Here is a 19,965-nt window from a genome sequence, read left to right on the forward strand (position 1 = left end):
GGGAGTCTCCTGAGAACGCTGACTGTATCGTGAAATAAAAAGAAGTCTGAACTCTTCTGTCTTGTTTCAGCTCAGCTGTCATCATTTGCTACTTTTACCGTCTGCCCGCGGCTGACCTAATAACACGGGCTCACACACCCTCCCTGGCAGAGCGTTCACATTCTTAATTGGGTTGCCGAAGAAGATCCATGGCTGCAAGAAGTGTCACTATTCCAAATAGAAAGGCATGTAAAGCTGTTTCTTATGGTGAGGCTGCTCTGCAGTGATAAACTACTTGTGGAAATAGTCTTTCAAGGAGACGGATTTGAACATGACCTGTGAATGAAAGGAAAGACGGACCGATCAGAGTATTATTACGCATGACAGCGGGTTCAGTCAGGAAGATGGAACGATGATAGAACTTGGAATGAGTTCAGTGAGGGTGTGTTTAGGGTTAAACTCTTATCTTCACCAAGTCCATCAAATGAATTAAAATGGGTTTTTTTTTTAGAAGAATTCAATTTCCACAAAAGGCTTCACAGACACAGGTATTCGATAGATAATATTTTTGAATGCCTCCACGACCATTTTTCCTCGCCAAAATGTGGTATTTGCATTATATTTAAACCAATTATTTACAGCAAAATGATGAAATAAATTGCTTTTGATTCTTCCCTTGGCAGAGTGGAGACACCACATCTCGATTTCTTCATCAAAACTGATCAATTATGGCCCACAACATTCTGAACTTTGGGCCTTGTCACAGGAAGTGCACTGAATATTCACATCTTTATTTATGAAGCCAAACAAACAGCAATCTGAAAGCAAAGGCTTGTCACTCATCTCTCTAGTTTTTCAAACATTGTCACTTCACAACACCAGACTACAAAAAAGTGCCCATTTGGCAACAGTTGGAAAAATTAACACAAAACCATGTGGATTAAATGTGAATTACATTTATTTTATTTTTTTTTTAAGCAGCAGTCGGAAAAAAATCAAATCAGAAAAGAGGGATTTTCGTGTGGATGCGGCCTTCAATGCCTTTAATCTTGTAATACATGGGTCTAAAATCTAAATCTAAATGAACAGATTATAGATTATGTGAGTATTTTCAAAAACTGCAGAAGTTATGTTCATGAAAATGCATGTGTGTTTACGGTGAAAACCAGGGCAGTTTGTGAAATGAGGTAGATCAGTGTTTCCAAAAGTATTGGAAACCGCAAATAGGCCTAAATAATAATAATAATAATAATAGTAATGATAAAAATAATAATAATAAAACTTCATTCACTGGGGAAATTGGATTTGAATCTGGTTGTTTATAACTGAATATAAACAGCTGTAACTGAAGGCGTAGGTTAAAATACAACTGCAATTGGTCCACATCAGAACAGTGTGTTATTAAATACGACCTAAATGCAAATATTGTTGGACTTAAGATTTTCTAAATAACGTTTTCACCAATGAAGTTCCATTTGTTGAGCTAAAATGTCTGCCTCTCTCCATCTTATCATTGGGTCACACTAGAAGGTTTTCTAATTTTAGTCGAAAGGAAATAAGAGTAAACATTTTGACCCTGAGCACCTGCTGCCTGTCGTCCCGCTCTCAGAGTCTCACCCAGCTGGAAATCAATACCAGCCAAAATCCTCCCAGAGCTTCCACGACTATGGGCTTACTCCTGTCCCTCAGAGCGATGGCTCTCTTAAAACTTTATTTGTTTTCACATTCCTGCCGCCTCCAGTACACAGCACTTATCGAGTAAAGACATTGTTTAAGAGTATCTGTCTTTCCATTGTCTTTGACGAACAAGACTCCCTGCTGTCGCAGCGACGCTCACAGAGTCAAGGAGGCCAACTGACATTTGAGAAGACGCTTTTTTAAGGCTCAGGAGTTGGATGTCTGGGAGGTTTCCACTGGAGAGTGTCCAAAGAGGAAAGTGTAAGATTAGTGCTGATAAATCTGTGCACTGACATCAACCAATCCAGCACGGACAAGTGCAATTATCCGAAAGGGAGGCTGAGCTCTGCTTGACCATTTAGCATGGTATAAATAATCCAGAGTCTTACCTGAAGATAGCAGACAGCTGTCTTGTATCGATATCTGGAACGAGAATCAAAGGCGCATGGTAAGAGGAAAGCCTGAAAGTACATTAAACATGTACATAGAGCAATATATATGTTTTTATTTGATGCCTTAAATAGCACCATTCTGTTCCCACTCAGGCCTCCACACTGGATTATATTCTTCTCCCTTTTAGACACATGTCTGATAAGCGTTTTTGATTTCACCTTGTGCACATGCTGCAGTCAAATCCCACACAACATTTGCAGGTTATCGCCTGAACATCCGTCCTGGTCGACGCAGCTCTATTGCCAGCTCGTCACTCAGCACACACACAGTTTGACTGGTTTACCTTCAGCGAGCGGCTGTTGGGACAAAGTGCTCCCAGCTTGTTAATCCCAGCTCAGAGTGCCGCAGGCCCGTCTCATCCTGAAGTGAACTGGAGCCTCTGGGAGTGAGCTTCAGCACCCATGTCCCTGCCAAAAATAACACAGTGCCTTCAGGGCGAGCTGGAAGGGCAGATGGGGGGGGGGTATTGGAAGCCACCTGAGACGGTTAAGGTGCAACCCCTACCGGTGGTATTGGGCTTCTTCATGGTGTATGGACGTGGCGGATATTTTTTTTACACCACACCCGACCAACAGGGGGCAACACGGGCAGGAGCTGGTCTCGCAAGTCAATATGGACATTTGGCTCTGTACGGATGGATTCAAAAGGTTTTGTTTGTTTCTTTTTGACAATGTTGTTTCAAATAATTAGTAAAATAGGAAGGGCAGTCAGTGCTGACCCAAATGTTTATACATGTTTTCTAAAGATTCAGGTCACAGAAGATTTTCATCCCTCCAAACTGCTGTCATACGTGTTACTTCTATCAGTCTGTGTGTCATGTGTTTGCAATTATAAGGAAGTGAGCTCATGCAGCTGACTAGTTTCTCCTTCCTCCGCTGCTGTCAAGATGTTGCACACGTCATTTTTTCCACAGAGAGGAACACAAGGTCTTTCCCACATAAAACAGCCCGTCCAACAATGAACGTCTCTGACATTTAAACTGGCCATGTGTTCTGCGAGAAGTCGGGTGGATATTACCGGAGGGTTTTCACTCTGCACTGTCCAAAACATACAAACACAGATCTCTAGTAGCTATCATCGTGAATAGAACTCATTCCATCGCTATATTTCATCACCCTCTGTATGAAGGGGGTTAAACTGTCAAACCCAGCTTCATCCCCCCTCGTAAGTATTTGTTGCAGGCTGTATTACAGTGATCATACTCGCAAACATGCAAGTCTTACCGCTGCTTATTCAATTTCCTTCATCCTACATTCATTTTTCTCTTTGTTCTTTAAGGACTGCCCTGTTTTTTTGTGTGTTTTTTAAACTGCCTGTGATATCTTAGGTTGCCTGAGATGTTGAAATTGCAAGACCGTTCTCAAGGCCGGTACTACAACATTATATTTTAGGACCTACTTTTTTTTCATTTCATGCTTTAAATTAGTGTAGTTAAGTTGCTGTTCTCAATTTCTAAAATAAAAAATGCCATGTTCAGTTGTGATAAAAATGTGACTTTTATTTAAAAACAATTATGATGAAAATAACATACAATATCACGTTTATTTCTGGAGTTTTCTTTTTTTATGAATGATGTGTATTTTTACCCGATGATGGCTTTGCTAAAGATGGGCTATGTTATGCTATGGAGTTGGATGCTCAGTGTGTTGACCCCTTGACCTTTGTCTGCACGTGCCACATCTCTCAAATATGTCAGCTGGCTCTAGCTCTCTGTAGTGCTGCTGTTCCAGTCAGGATACGTGTCATCCCATAATGGCAACTAGTGTTTTCCACTGTAACATTTATAGGCTTTCATTCGTAGAATGAATTTCTTTTCACTTTCAAACCTCAGACTTTTTTTTTCTTTTTCCTGGGCAGTCTCCACGATGGTGATGGACCGTTCCCTTCAGGGACATTCAGATTAGATACTGATGGAATTGGCCAGAGAGGTGAATGACCTCAGACACAGAGGGATTTTTTTCTGAGCTGTTCAGATCCAGAATAGACTTTTCCTACATTAACATCTCTTCAAAGAGCTTCACCTGTGATACTGTGGCAGTGACAGAGAGTGTTCCACCATCAAACATTAAAATGTGTTTTCTTCATTACATATTAACAATTGTATGCGACTAAAAGAATTAAAAAAAAAGGAACAACAACAATGATGAAAGCAAATAGTAAAGTCCAACAGCTGTTCAATATGAGGGCATAGTTCATCAGTATTACATCTAGATGCAGTAAACTATAAAGATCTCGCGACTTAAGCTACTTAACTCTATTTACAAATGTTATATAGTCTTCATAGTTATGGTCAAGTTTGATGCCAACATTGCTGATGAACTGATCCACCTCCACATGCACCAGCTGCTGCACTGATCTGACCTCCTCCCAAAACCTGTGCAAGGCCAGAACCATGACGTTGACTACACATTTTAGTTTCCAGCTTGCTAAGACTTTATCCAATTCCTCCTTTAGTAGTCGCTGTAGAGCACCAAAACTAGAAAGGAGACTGGAGGGTTGCTCAAAATGTGGAAGCAAATTGCACACATTACAAAACTATTAACTCAATATGTTAAAAGCGTGACTGAATGAACAGACTGACAAAATAGTGCAAGCATTAACCATATACATATGAGGTGTTTTCAGGTTGGCTGCAATCTAAGTACTTTTCAACAAAAATACAGTATCTTTTAAAGTATACGTTTGATTTTAACACTTACATTGTGTAATAGGTAATATGTAAAAATGATATACGTCTGCATTAAAAAAACGTATACAACACCTTTTGTTGACATGACAATGGTTGAATTTCTATTTATTTGAATCGTTACTTTCCCTTTCCAATTTGAACCCCGATAAGTTGAAAATAATGTCATAAAATACTATTGACATCACCATCACAGACATAGACCGTATTTGTTTTTTAAACAAGAGAATTCAAATAATGCTTCTGTAATTTTTCTGTTGTACAGTAACACTGTACCTCAGAAGCAAGTGAGGCACATAAGAAAGATAAAATCATCTGTGTTGTTACAAAATGTTTGTTTTCCCCCAAAGTGATACGCAAATCAATGAAGGTAATGTCACAGTAATATTAACTCTACTGCCCCCCTCAGGAGGCTAGACTGGCTGTTTGATCGTGTGGGTTATTAAACGTGTTTAAATGCTACACCTAATATATATATATATATATATATATATATATATATATATATATATATATATATATATATATATATATATATATATATATATATATATATATTGCACGGACGCTGTGTTGGCGATCTATTCTCTGGGGTGCGTCACGTGTATTTTTGATTGAACACAAGTCCACATTGTCTGTTCTGGATCACATGCACCCCTGCAGCAGTCTCACTGTCAGTGGCTGCGGGAACTTGGAACATGTTCAGAGAATTTAATTGGAAAGTCAGGGGGCAAGCAGGCAGTAACTTCTAATTAAAGTTCTCAATAATCCAAACGCTATTTACTCCCAGGCTCCATGGGTGTCAAGCAACTCCCTTCAGTGTCCACAAGAATTCATTTGTTTTGTTTACATTACGTGGGACCGTCTCTAACACTCTACACTGATATTCTATTTTATTAAAAAATTGGACGCAGCTACAGTGAGTAAGTACTTATTCTTTTATTTCTTTTTAAAGTTATATCTGGAGGGCCTTTTTGTTTTTGTAAGCATTTTGTTGTTTCTTTGTTTTTTAGATGAAATCAAAAAGCGACGCACAGAGAACTGTCTGCGTCTTGAGTGGTTGTTAGAGTGACCACCACACTCACACACGTACACTTTCCCTCCATTGTCTGGATGCCAAGCCGATGCGTAACCCTCTCTCAGCCTTCAATCACTGTAAATTTAGCAACAGAAGCTTCTCAGCTGCTCCTTTCCAAAACCTGAGCCCTCCTCTTCCATCCACTGCATTTCATCCATCTCCTTCTCCAGGGTCATGGATGTAAACCCCCCTCACCCCCCGCCCTCTTATGTATATTCTACACACACACCTCACTGTCATCGCACAGCCAATAAGGACATGATGAGCTCAAGTATCAGCAGGACACAGGGACTTATTCTCTGAGCGGAGCCGGTAGTTTCTTACAGTCCATCCTCTTCATCGTCAGAGGAGCCGCTCTTCTTCTCTGAGGTGAGACGCACACACTTTACCGGTCATAAATTCATGGTTTACTCATATATTAGGTGGAATATGAATTCCCCAACTTGTTATTCAACTTTATTGCATTTATGCGTGGAGTTTTTCGCCAGGAAAATGTGGTATTTCCCACTGAGCTGCAGGTCGTAACCTGAGGAGGGACACGAGTGCTGTCATGTCAAACATGTGTAGTTTATGTCCAAGGATAGTTAACAGTCTGGCAATGGGACAGGAGCGCGGGGTCCTGAACCCACGTCGGCTAATAAAAACTGTCACTTCGTGGCATTTAATATCATGTTTTTACAGTGGCGCTAACAACTTAGATTTGTTATAGATACCATTACATTTACACGTCTTTCTGAGATAATTGCGGAATGAAATACAACTTTAAAAAATTACATTTACTAATATTTATCAAATATTGTATACATTAATATACAAATAATTCAAACCATAATTTGTTAGATATTAAAAATAAAGCACAGAGCAAAGAACAATGAACATCAAATCCTAAATTCTGAAAACTCCCTCAGTGACGTAACGTAATGCAATCCTGGTGGTTAGAATTTATGCTCACCCAACACCTGCACGGTAAAATTCTGTTTGTATTGTTTCATCCGCCCCTGGACACTCTCCTAAAGCTTGATATGCACAAAGACTAGTACATCCGTGCGTATTAAAGAAATGAAGTGAGTACCCACTAAATATTCAGCGTGGTGAAGTGTGGGTATGCGACGGCTGAAGGCCGCGCTCGCTCTCAGGTAAGGCTGCCGTCAGCTGTAAGAGCTCATTTGATGGAGGATGAAGCCGATTGGCTCCCTCGCTGCAGAGGGTCCTCTCCATGCTCCAAGCCCTGGGATTAAAGCGGCTATTTGGACACCGTTCCTCAGCTGATGGGTAGAAATCTGATCTCGGACTAATCCTTTGAGTCCTCTGCAGCTGTGCCCACCACAAAGTGTGAAGGAGTCATCCAAAGATACTTTATATATATCAAGTAGGATACACTTGTACGCAGAGGGAGTTGAAATCCTCCCAAATTTGGCTCAGAGAAGACCGCTCCTTGTCTCCCCGCTGGCCTTGATGCTGCGACTTCTATCTCAGGAATCTTCTCGCATGTGGGATGATTCGAGTTTTGTTCCGTGAATAGAACATCTCTGCATGCAGTGTTTGATCCAGTAAAGTAATTATAGTGTTACAGAAATCTAATGACCTTCCATCCGGACCTCGCTGACATTTGTTTCTTTTGAGGAGCCACCAGGTTCAGTGAGGGGTCATTACCTGTTTAAATGTGCGTTTAGAATTGTTTAGTTCCCTCTGGATTCATCATTGCTCCCCATTTCATGACCCGATAGAAGTGTTATAATAATGCCTCACCAGGTTTTACCAGCATCGATTTAACCAGATTTCTACTGTTTCAGTGCACTATGGGACCTGTAGTGTGACTACATCCTTTCCTATTTGATTCTTGAATTTCATCCGCGGCCAAATTTAATGATTCATATTTCACTATTGCCTTCAAAACAACCAACAGCAACACATGATGTGTTGCTAGAAACCCAGGTGTTGCAGAGAAAAGTACCCATTAAATGACTAAGAACACATTCGTTTGGCTTAATAGCAATAGTTTTTGAAGCCCTGAGTGCTGAGTTAGTTGATGGCGCTCTCACAAAGTCTCCCAAATTTGTGAATGTCACTTGTTGTGTTGGTGCATTCAGGACTGGTGAGGCCCAGTAGCCTTGATAAGGACACATGCATTGAGTTCTTAGCTTGTTAGCGGGTTGTTGGTTAAGTTCCAGCAATGTTATTTCATGGGACAATGAGCAGGACGATGGGATAATGTATCACTGGGACATATAAGTCAATTTCACTCTTCCATCTTATATGATGTCCTTCAGCTGTCAACCTTTTTAAGTGGTTGAGCTTTTTGATGATCACACGCCACAACAGTATTGTCACTTTGCTGCTCTACACGAGTTAAACAAACTTGTCTGTTGTAAAATGTACTGACTAAAGCAGACAGTATTTATATTATAAAGCCGATCCACTTGTAAATCCATATCTATAGCTTCTTGAATCCCTTTTTAACAAGAATTTGTGCTTCGTTCTGTAATAATAATATAATAATAATAATAATAATAATAATAATAATAATAATAATAATAATAATAATAATAATAATAATAATAATAATAATAATAATAATATGTTTTTTTCTTTCTTGTTTCTTTCCTTTTTTTGTCCAAGCCATGATGGATAGCAATGTGAATCAAATATCTCATGTTCACCTCACAATACTTTTTTTTTCTTTAATCTTAACATATTTTGTGAATCAGATTTTTCACAACAAATGAATTGGCATGACATCTTTGAAAATCCCTGTGAATCCTCATGAAGCTTTTGATTTATTTTATGAGTCCATGCCTGCTAATTCCGCCGCTATTTTCACCCTCTCCTGGTGTGGAGCCTCCCTGTCCTGGTGCTTGTGAAGTGAAGTGTAAAGAAGAGGATTTAAAACTATTTATACTTTGTATCTCACCGTGCCATCAGTACCTCGAATTCATCAATGGAAATAAAGCACATGCCAGACACGGTGAAAACAATACATGGAAATGCTTCTTTTTTTTCATCCTAACAACCATCTTTTTTTTCTAAATAAATCCAGCCTTCCGTTGAAATAACCAGATGTTCTTGTGTTGCAAGATAGATCGACACTGAACTTCCTCTCCTGTTCGACAAATGTTATGTTTCTCCGCAGGTGTGAAGTCTCTGCTGTCACCATGTCTGACGTCGAGGAAGTGTGAGTGTCACACACACACACACACAGAGCCAAATCCATGACCTAAACCCGACCACATCTAAATGGGCTATTTCTATATTTTAGGGAACAGGTCGAGGGTAAGTGCAACACCTTACTGTGTTCATGATTTGTTTTCGAGGTCAACCTGTTATCCAGACTGAACATATGAACGAATGAATGTGATGATTTCATAACATGTTTTCATAACCTCAACAAATGAAGACGCTAAATACAATATGGTCAAATGAAGTGTGTGCATGCAACTGTCTGATCTCCGAATGGTAAGAGAAACGGCCTTTCTTCACTCAACACTGGCATCATCTTCAGATTAAGATTTAATCCACACTCCACACGCAGTTTGGTTAATTTTACAGTAGATCTATGAAATAACTGTTCTAGGAAATGAGTACAAAACCTTCAAATACTGGGTTTGTTTATGATGTTCTTCGGATCGTAACACACAATTAATGGTCAGTGTTCTGATTTGTTCACCAAGATTGCCATGTCTGCATCTAACAGTCTCTCTATGTTTTCTTCCCAAAACTAAAGATGAAGAAGGTAAACATGACTGAATTGGTTGTCGGCTGACTAATATGTTTCTTGGTTCACGCTTAAGTTGAAGTGTTTGACTCAGACAGGGATGGAGAGAAAAACAGTCTTTGGTCATTGTAAAGTCAGGACAAGGTGTGGTTCATCTTTGCTAACTGACTGTCAGTCCAATGCGCCGAGCACATGCTACAGTTGTCAAATAAAGGTACAAGAGCAGAAGTCTGTCGGTAGGACCTGAGAAACCAGACTAACACCAAGCTGTCACTCAAACACTTCCAAGTTAAGGGTGTGTAGTTCTGAGCGAGTGATGTTGTTAACACCTGAAAGAAAAGAAAATAATGAGTTTGTTTTCTTGTCAGGTGACATGTTTACATCTGTGACATTACTGTGACATCACCGCAGTCATTGACCTCCTTCATTAGTATATAGTGAAATAAAACCCATTACTGACTTTACAAAGACTTAACAAAATTGCATCATACAGCTTTTATATAGACTTCATTTCACAGGGAAATAGTTTCTGTGCACCAATTCCAATGGTGTCCTGTGATGCCATAACCAAAACATACATCATGAAGGAGTTTAAATGAGATTGTGCTGAATAACAGAACATGTACGTTTAAAAAAACATCAAGGCTGAAGCAGAAAAATATTGTTCCGTGCACTCAAAGAGTTCGGGGCACTTCCACCTCACCTGCACAGATTCGACTTAAATTACATCATTCATAGAGATTAATGAATTATAAAGTTATATTTATGAATTATTATGCGGCACAAAATCTTGGCCAGAGTGAAGGAGGTCACATGACAACATCATTATCATGGTCACCATCATTTGTTTCTCTCTCTGTTCTCCAGCAGTGCTGTCCATCCATCAGTCACCTGTGTAACTAAAGTAATCTTTCACTTCTGGTTTCTAATGGCTCTGTCATGTCTGTGGTCTTCATTACTCCACCACCCCCCGGCGGTTTGGTGCATGCTGCGTGCCCGTAGCCCAGGAGGAGGTAGTAGAAGTAGAAGTAGCCCCTGAGGCGGAGGCCCAGGTAGAGCCTGAAGAAACAGAGCCAGAGGAGGTGGTTCAAGAGGAGGAAGGTACGTGGCTGTGGCGCTCTGATCCCCTCCCCCTCTTCCTGCAGGACGTCCAGCTCTGCTGTCAGGGACACTTCTGCACAACGCAGGCAAACTCAAACAAGCTCTGAGTCGCACAAGAACTCCTTCAATGTAATGTCAGGCATAGCAAATGACCGTTCTGCTCCACGTATGCCAAAAACTTTGTAAATGTTTTATTTGGTTATATGTACATACAAGATATATTTGTCAATTGAAACTGGCTAAAAAAAAGTTTCAACATGAAATGCACAATAATAATGAAAATAATAAAGTTGAATTATATATTTATAAAGCAGTCAAATAAAAATGTATCAACATCACAAGGTTTAATCATGGAAACAGAATAAGCATCATTTTTTAAAATGGCATTTTAGAATAAAATAAACTATATATTATTGTCAATATTACTGTATTAAAATTATTAAAATAGCGTTCAAAATTCTGCATGTTTCTTGCTGATCAGTAAGAATGCAGCATTACAGCTTAAATGCCTTGAAAGATATTGGTGCCCTTAAAGCTTTTGCTAAATGCATTTGTTATATTTATTTTTTATTGTAACCCAATGTTATTTTTTTCATTTTATTAATTTATTACTTTAAATTCTTGTCTCTACTCAAAGTCTTGTTTGATTTGACAAGTTTGTAGTTGTGTACTTGTGTCCTTCTTTAGCTTCTATGCAGCTCCTCTCCACAGGTTTTCTTCCTCTTTGTAACAGCGCCGTAATTACTACTGTAATTACACCTGAGAAGGAATCGTTCTTTGATATAGTCACATGCAATAACATAGGTGATGATAATGACGCAGACAGTCATTACATCCTTCCACCATTTATTTAAGAGAAACCCATAAATAATTCATCAAGCAGTCTGTTTTGTGAACAATAGATTTTGTGTAAAGGAAGAGGAAGAGACTGCTTCTACATGAATTCATCGTGATGATCCAACTCTGGGACTGGGCAAAGGAAAAATGTGACTCATGTAAAAGCAGTTTCTTCACCTCCCTTCAGCTCATGTGCAGCATTTCTGTGTGTAGATAAATAGTGCTATGAGCATTTACATTTGGGTGATGAGGAGCCGGCTGAGCCTGATGTAAAATGTTCGTCAAATGCTTTGTTGAATTTCGTCAAATGTCACGTGTTATGGAAGTCACTGCAGAAGCCCTGCCTGTGGCGGCGCATGCTCAGCTGACGCTTCCATGTTGCTGCTTTAGCTGTCATGAGCGATCAGCTTTTACGTGAGCGTGGGGTCAAGTTCACCTCCGAAATGCTACGGAGAAGGAAAGTCAACATTGAGTTTACTGTCAAAATGGCTGCGTCTGGTCAGTCAACAGGCTCTTCATGGCCTGTTAAAAAAAAAAGTAACTGCAGAGAGAAGTGGAGGTGGTTTTTCGAATGATGGATTCCTTTATTACTGTATGTAAGCGCAACACTAGACCAGTAGCCAGTAGAGATTTTGGGGGATGGGCTGATGACATCATGTAAGAAATTCAGAAATACTGGATCCAAATACCAATCTGACATAAATGCCATGATAAAAAATTCTTTAAAAAAAAATTCTGGATCCAGTGGCGATTTAGTTCACTCACAAAATTCGATCAGTCCTCCTGTGTCCCATTTCACATATTCCCTGAAAATATCCAAACCCTTCCATAACATCTCAAGTTATTTTTAACACAGACAGACAGACATACAAACCAATGCTGTCGTGACTCGGCCTTCAGTAACAATGAGAGACTCGAAGTGCAGCAGCTTTTAATCTTCCATCCTCAATGGCTAAAACATTTCCAGCTCAATCACCACGGTGCACAGTGACACCTTTGATTTCAAACAGACTTGTCATTGTGCTTCGCTTCAACTCAGTTTTAGACTGTGACGATGAGTCACTGTTATAATCAATTGGAAACCAAAGGAAATAACTGAACAGGAGCTCTTTGAATACATTTAAAAGTTGGTTTAAAAGGCTAGTTTTAGCCAACAGGCTTTCCCTGGATCTCAAAGAGGAGAAGTACAACCTTGGGATTTTGTTGAACCAGTCCTATCAATTCATGCACGTCAGGTGACTTGTGCAGTGGCATCCATAGTCGAGTCCTTCATGTTTGTGATGACTGTTGCTTCTGAGTTGTGCACCACAAAGATGCAGCCAGACGCTGCCCGGCAACACGTCTGATGGCTAATGGTTTCTGTTCTGCTCTTGCTTTGGACGCTTGCTGCATGCAGACGGCTATGAAGAGGAAGGTATGTTCACGATCTGTCTTTTTCCCTCTTGGCCTGACTTAGGGTCGCCACGGTCGATCAGTGTCATCAAGCTAGTCATGATGGGATGCTGCAGATGTCCTTTAGCAATAAAGATAGCTGTGTTTAGTGGATGGCTCCATTAAACTAGTGAACATGTTAGTTCTGTCCAAAACTGTCCGACCTCAACCTCAGACCACACCTCACCCATGGGAGTGAAATGGCAAAATCAAAATGAGTGTTTAACATTCATTTTCTATAGTCTTATTTTGTAACACTAATTTATGTTGTCTTGTGACTAAATGGGATTTTTATTTCATTTTTTCATATTCCATTTTATCACATTAAATTTTAAACGGTATTTAACCTTTTTTTATTATCAGTGTTGCACAATTCTCAGTTTCTAGTTTCTCTTGTTCCGTATGTCTTTTTTTGTTTTTCATTTGTTATTATGATTATTATTATTATTAGCTTTTGTCATCCCAAAATCCACACTCCTCGTGCTAGTTACTATATCCTGGTGGCATTTCACATTTACTTTTTTGTTATCAAGTTTAAAGTATTTACTCATGTCGGAACTTTGCGCTTAATAAACAGCACTGTATTTACAATCGTCGCATATTGTCGCATGATTTTACATTTTAAAAAAACACTGAGGGAGGACATTGAACAGAGGAATAATGATCACTTTAACTGGAACAGGATATATTCAGGAAACACCTCCTAAACACTAGCACCAATGTGAAATGAGTTAAATAAAGACTGTGTATATCGAAGTACATAGGAAACAGAAAGGTTGATCTTCTCTGAACGTTTTTTAAATTTAATTTCAAAAGAAATGGAACATGAATTTCATTTCAAATGTTCTTTATTATTAGCACCATTCCAACATGTTTAAATCAAGCCACTATCTGTGAATGTAAGAAAGGATGATCTGCTTCATTTGTTTTGCATGTTGTCCGACATTTATACTGGTCTCTCTCTCTGCCTCGTGAGAAATATAGTGTGGCCTAAAATCTCTGCGCCACCCAGAGATGAACGACTCAGATTTGATAGTTTGACTGCTCATCTCTGCTTTTCTCTTCTTTGCATGAATGTGTCGTACCAGGTGACGAGGGCGATCAAGATGGTACTTTGTATTTCCTGCTGAGTCCATGTTGCTTTGCCTGCTTTTTTCCTTCCCGTTTTGTCTGCTCCTTACAAGGATCCTAAAATGGCAATCCCAAACTACATGAAACTGATCTTTATTTAAAACCGACACCTGATTTTTCCAGCGTTTTAACATTGATTTCAGCCTTCCTGGTGAGATTGTACTATTAAATATTATCGTATTAAACTGACAACAAACCAACTGACAACGTGGAGACACTTACAAACCTGATTTCAGTGAGGTTTTGGATGAGCGACAGGTGTGACACTAGCAGCCCTCAGATTTAACCCATGTGGTTCTTCCCCTATTAACACAGTTGGTCAGAGGTCAGCAATGTTTCTGTCTCTAACACTTTCATCTCCTTTTCTGTGCCTCTTCTTGCTGCTTACCTCAGAGGAAAAGCCCAAATTCAAGTAAGCTTTTTTTTTTTTTTTTTTTTTTTTACGTCACATCATGTTTTGACATTTGATTGTATTTAAAATCTTATTATCTTTCCTCGTAGACCAAGCGCCCCAAAGATACCTGACGGGGAGAAAGTGGACTTCGATGTAATTTTTTTTTATTTTTTTTGCTTTTTTCAATGCTTCTAAATTTAAAAAAAAGAAACAAAGAGAATTCTAACAAAACAATCTGAAGTTATTTGACGCCAAAAATCGGGGATGGAATGATAACCACGGTCATAGCGTGGAGCTCAGAATGCGAGGTCAAGTTCAAATGTGAACTGTGAGAGGGACGTTGTGATACCCAGGATCATTCAGAGAATTTAAATTTGTTTTTATATTCTTCTCTGCATCGCTCAGGACATCCAGAAGAAACGTCAGAACAAAGACCTGGTGGAGCTGCAGTCGCTGATCGACGCTCATTTTGAGTGCAGGAAGAAGGAGGAAGAAGAGCTCATTGCTCTCAAAGAAAGAATCGTACGTGTCACCATTATTACATTTGTCAAAGTTAAAGCTCTCAAACAACCTTAGAATTTATGAGCAGCAGGTGAGATGAGAGACAGCTCTTCTGTGGTCAGAATAACAGCAGCAGTCAATGAAGTGAACCACCAGTGCTGGGATGTAAATCTCAATCCAGGGGCCAAAATATTACTCACAGTCCAAGCATCTACATTAAATGCCACCCTTTTATCAGGAATAAAATTGGAAGCTAACTTTTTAATGTCAGTTATATGCCCCTTTCATCGAATTCCCTTCTGTCTGCATGCTTCTTTTTCTATGTTTTCAGATCAATGTAAGCGCCCCACTTGCTGGAAAACAGCTTGTGGAACGGCAAATCTCATATTGTACTTCCAAATATCAACCTGCATTTAAAATTAGAAATTGAATTCCACTCTGAGCCACCTCTATGTTTTTAAAGATTTCACAGGTCACATAGTATGACTTGACCCGATTTAGGCTTTGGGTTGCACTCATGTGACACAGTGAGAAAAGGGAGAAATATTAAAATGTCAACTTAATAATAATCATAATAATAGAGATAATTATGGTTAGTCGCAAATTTAAAATGCTCTCAATAACTTATAAACATGGAGTGGTGAAATGAAGACGTGTGTTCCTCCTGCCAACTAAATAAGACGGTTAGTAGGGGAATAACACAGCATTAAAAGCCAGGTGTCTGAACATAGGATTTGAGACATGACTGAGCGGTGATGTAAAGAAATGAAGTCTCACATTCTGTTCAAATGCAGGAGAAGCGCCGTGCAGAGCGAGCCGAACAGCAGAGGATTCGAAATGAGAAGGACAAAGAGCGGCAAGCCCGGCGAGAGGTAGACCCACCTCTGATGCTTTCTCTCATGGATTTCAAGTTGGTTGTTGTGAAGCTGCAGATGTTGTGTTGCACGACAAACCTTTCTCGAATTTTCCCTGAGCTGTCGTGCTTTAACTCGGCAGGCTGAACGACTGAGGAAGGAGGAGGCCGATGCCCAGAGGAAAGCCGACGATGAAGCCAAGAAGAAAATAGCTTTGTCCAGCATGGGATCAGGCTACAGCAGCCACCTGCAGAGGGTAGGTTCACCTCACCAGCCTCAGTAGCACCTGGAAGGTGACTCGCTTTCCTCCTGTCTCAGGCTGAAGGGAGGAGAGGCAAGAAGCAGACTGAAAGAGAGAAGAAGAAGAAGGTGCTGGCAGAGAGATGTAAGCCCCTGGATGTGGACAATTTCAGCGACGACATGCTGAGGTAAAGCAGAAAGGCGGTGTAAATCCCTTGCTGGCATGGACTCTGATGTTTCTGGTGGTGCTATCAGGGAAAAAGCAAAGGAGCTGTGGGAGTTGCTGCACAACCTGGAGGCCATTAAATATGACCACTGTGAGAAGCTCAAGAGGCAGAGATACGAGGTCAGACCCTCGCAGGAACAGCACGGCAAATTCATATTTCTAACTTTTTCCTTTCTGTATTTCCAGGTGATCTCTCTCAGAAACCGCATAGATGAGCTGCAGAAACAGTAAGGCACAGCGTTTTGGAAAATAGCCGTCCAAATGTTTAGCATATCTGACTGTGCCTGTTCTTTTTTTCGCTATGCAGCAGCAAGAAAGGAGCTCACTCTCGCCGCAGGAAGTGAGCAGCTGCTCCCCGACCATCAGGAGACACGTTCCCTCTGTCAGCGGCACAGACACACGCCGCTGGTTGAACAACGGCAACAACTGGACGTCTTACTGTCTGTGTCTGCTCCAGTGACCTGGCTTCTGGATGATTCACGGCCCAACAGACGATGAACAGTGAAACATCTTTGTATTGTTTGATGTTATGATCCAGAAAATAAAGTAATACACATTAAATCCACTGCTGTAAAGTCTGCCTGCTGACGTCAGTGTGAGCTGTAGATGAATCGTTTGGTGGTGGCTGTTAGCTGAGCTGGCTGGCTTGCTGAGAGATCAGCCACTGGTCCCTCCATGTGTGGTCATGTATTAACACTGAGCACTTGCCTTCACACTACAAACCGCACAGTCAGTAGAGCTTAGAAGGACAAATGCGGTGGGCCATATATATCTACGTCTTAAAACAGTATAAATACTTTGTGTGTGAGTGTGAAAAATGACTGAAAAAAACAATTCAGATATAAATACATTTTATTTTAAGTAATAAAAATAAATAATACAACGATAAATGACCACAAAATAAGTGTCAAAGCGGAAACTCTTATTTACAAAAGTTGTCACTTGGCATGAAGACCTATGCGAAAAACTGGACTGATCTCCACAGCAGAAGCTTCAGAGCAACTCGTACATGCTGTGTGGCTCCTCATGAGTGTTCAAGGGTGATCCGGGACCTCTGGGAACTGCCCGGTCTCCCTGAGGGACCAGGGTCGCAGCCTCTGGACTGATCCGCTGCACAAAGCTTGACAAACAGTCCAAACTAGAAGTAAGGCCGTGCTTCTCGCTTGTGAAATCTGCTGGAGAGAAAGAAAGTATTAGACGAGAAGAACACAAGCAACATGGAAGAGGGGAACTAAAACTGATTCACTGACCGTCAGCTGTCCGGCTGCAGGGTGAAGAATCACAGGCTTCTGTTTTGGATGAGCAAGTGGTGATGTAATCCATCTGAAGACAAAAAGCATCCCATCGTCAGTCAACTCATTATTAACTAACAGTAAGATGAAACTTAAAAGCTAAATAGAGAATCACAAGAATTGTAGGAGCTAAACCCACCATGCCATCGGAGCAGCTGGACTGGGGGCTTGACACATCTGAGTTCTTCTCTTCGAGAGATGGATAGAAGCTACTGCTGTCGCTCTCCCTCAGCACGGCCTGCAAGGACTCAATGTAGCTGATGGCGTTGCGGAGAATCTCCACTTTGGCCAGTCGCTGATTGGGATTGGACGACGTGCAGCGCTTCAGGGTCTCAAATGCATCGTTGACCTTGCTGAGCCGCCGCCTCTCCCTCATTGTCGCTGCCTTTCTTCTGTCAGCGTGCGTTGTCTTCTTCTTGCAAGCCTTGCAGGCCCACTGCAAGCAGCGCCCTGCGTGATGGAGGCCCCCAGGGGCCCGCACATGCTCATCCTCTTTCTGAACGATGGGGACATGGTGATGTTGGTGAAAGTTCTCAGTCTTCACCATCAGCTGAGCGTCCAGGTCATCAAAGAAGGTCAAGTCGCTGTTACTGAAACAAGGGTCATCGTACAGGTCGTCGGCCGAGCAGAAAGGGAGCGAGAGGTCATAGAGATCCATGATCACACAAGCTGGTGACGCAGTAGTGCCAGGAACGAGAATAATTTCAGATGTTTCTACTTGTCGGCTTGAAAGAGACAGTATGAGTAAACGATAAAGTAAATATTGGCAACCACAGTAAAGGCCTTCAAATACAAGTAAGGCTATAATGGCTTTTTTCTATTCCAGTGGACTTCAGGAGCCAGTGTGGTTCAGAATGAGAGGCTTGCATTGGTGTTTATATAGGTGTCAAAGGAGGAGCCTGGAATGAATAACCAATGAGCTGGGTGTTTTTGTTGGGGGTGCATCTGTGTGAAGAGTCATTATAAAACAAGAAGCAATAAAACCATTTTATGTCCCTTCATTCGTCTGGAGCTGCCAGGATTTTTTTTCCCAAAATTCTAATGGCATTTATTGCAAATAAATTTTAGTAGAAAAAAAAAACTTCTACATAGTCTTTATGTATCAAGGCAACATCCACTATTATGATCTTATGTTTATAACAAGCAATTGTACTCCTACCATTGACCACAATAATGGTCAAAATGTAGTACAACATATGACATGTCTATTTCCAGTCAAATTGAATGAGTGAGGCTTACACTGATGGAGACAATATAGTGTATGTGAGTCATATGTGACCTTCGTGATTTAGTTTGAACTCTCCAGCTGATCTTTTTATTTTTGCTTTAACAGAAAATAACGTGGGTTTATCATTATGAAAAATCTGTCAGGATTTGTGGTGTCAGGTTATCAGATGGCAAATCCATATTTATGGCTATTCAGGGCTTCAGTCTGACGTCCTGCTGAGGAGATCACAAGATCTTACGAGGAGTGTGTGTGTGTGTGTGTGTGTGTGTGTGTGTGTGTGTGTGTGTGTGTGTGTGTGTGTGTGTGTGTGTGTGTGTGTGTGTGTGTGTGTGTGTGAGTGCTTCTAAGTGCCGTCACTGGACAAGAGTTTAGGGCAATTTGTCTGAACAGGTGAACCGATCTGGACTCACTGTCAGACTCGTTTTCATTTGTTTTAGTGTTTGTTTGAAGTGGTCGTCTGTTTTTCTCTCCTGTCCCCAAGAGCAGCTTGGTCCTTTCTTTTAATATTCACCAACCAAGTTTTTTAAACCCGTTTATACAGGAACAATTTTTTACTTTCGAGCCCTAGAAAACTGTAACTAAACGTAAGCATCAGGCCATCTCAGAGGTTGACTATTCAAAACAGATAATCCATGAAAGTCAAGACTCCTCCTTGTTTGTCCATGAAAACAAATGTGAAGCCCAGTTCTGACTTCTGCACATGCACAGTACATCAGACTGACACGAGACATTGTTGCACTGAACAATATTCTACAGAGGTGGACTGATAAAAATGGCCACTTGCCCAACTTTCTTGCCACTTTCTGGTGATGTCCTAAAGGCTTCCGTAATTGTTTAACACTGCAAAGCATGGAATCATCTGTTTGATAAAGTTGCAAATATGCAAACATTGTCCTGCACGAACTGTACAAGAATGTTTATGGGGGCAAAACACGAAATAATAATAATAATAAAATATGTATTTGTATTACACAATTGACGCTCACGTCAAAAATGACATTTAACAAGAGGCTTGATCAGCTACTTGCTTTACTGGCACAGAAGTTGGTGTGAAAGTGTCCCACGTCTTTGTTTTTGTTAGTGTTTGTCTTTTAAACAACAACAAACTGTAAATCTGCTGCAGCGCCACCTGTCGTCGACCTCAT

General features: G+C 40.5%; 2 protein-coding genes across 6 annotated transcripts in view; one reads left to right on the top strand and one right to left on the bottom strand.

Moving 5' to 3' along the window:
* The window catches only part of LOC128758513 (troponin T, fast skeletal muscle isoforms-like), a 40,217-nt gene extending 23,368 nt beyond the window's left edge, over positions 1-16,849 (top strand). For 2 of the 5 annotated variants that reach the window (XM_053864523.1, XM_053864524.1), the window contains exons 15-28: positions 9,004-9,045; positions 9,130-9,143; positions 10,593-10,686; positions 12,920-12,937; positions 14,043-14,063; positions 14,479-14,497; positions 14,587-14,632; positions 14,885-15,001; positions 15,775-15,852; positions 15,977-16,090; positions 16,153-16,262; positions 16,330-16,420; positions 16,487-16,527; positions 16,608-16,849. In XM_053864523.1, the coding sequence (XP_053720498.1) occupies positions 9,004-9,045; positions 9,130-9,143; positions 10,593-10,686; positions 12,920-12,937; positions 14,043-14,063; positions 14,479-14,497; positions 14,587-14,632; positions 14,885-15,001; positions 15,775-15,852; positions 15,977-16,090; positions 16,153-16,262; positions 16,330-16,420; positions 16,487-16,527; positions 16,608-16,644 (842 nt within the window). In that variant the 3' untranslated portion in view covers positions 16,645-16,849. Of the gene's footprint in view, positions 1-5,377; positions 6,243-9,003; positions 9,046-9,129; positions 9,144-10,587; positions 10,687-12,919; positions 12,938-14,042; positions 14,064-14,478; positions 14,498-14,586; positions 14,633-14,884; positions 15,002-15,774; positions 15,853-15,976; positions 16,091-16,152; positions 16,263-16,329; positions 16,421-16,486; positions 16,528-16,607 lie in introns of those variants that run through there. The other 3 variants (XM_053864527.1, XM_053864525.1, XM_053864528.1) reach the window with 3 other exon arrangements.
* A 444-nt stretch (positions 16,850-17,293) lies between these two features.
* On the bottom strand, positions 17,294-18,250 carry LOC128758514 (myoblast determination protein 1 homolog). Its single transcript, XM_053864529.1, has 3 exons — positions 17,732-18,250; positions 17,551-17,623; positions 17,294-17,472 (listed from the first exon to the last, which is right to left on the bottom strand). Exons 1-3 carry the CDS (start codon positions 18,248-18,250, stop codon positions 17,294-17,296), a joined length of 771 nt encoding a protein of 256 aa, XP_053720504.1.
* Between the last annotated feature and the right edge of the window lie 1,715 nt (positions 18,251-19,965).

The sequence above is a fragment of the Synchiropus splendidus genome, chromosome 5, assembly GCF_027744825.2.
Source record: "Synchiropus splendidus isolate RoL2022-P1 chromosome 5, RoL_Sspl_1.0, whole genome shotgun sequence".
NCBI lineage: Eukaryota > Metazoa > Chordata > Actinopteri > Syngnathiformes > Callionymidae > Synchiropus > Synchiropus splendidus.

Coding starts and splice junctions, on each gene's coding strand:
- LOC128758514 (XM_053864529.1), bottom strand. CDS start 18,250: ATGGATCTCTATGACCTCTCGCTCCCTTTCTGCTCGGCCGACGACCTG. Junction 17,624..17,731: donor CCAGCTGCTCCGATGGCATG/GTGGGTTTAGCT, acceptor TTTTGTCTTCAG/ATGGATTACATCACCACTTG. Junction 17,473..17,550: donor CTGCAGCCGGACAGCTGACG/GTCAGTGAATCA, acceptor TCTCTCCAGCAG/ATTTCACAAGCGAGAAGCAC.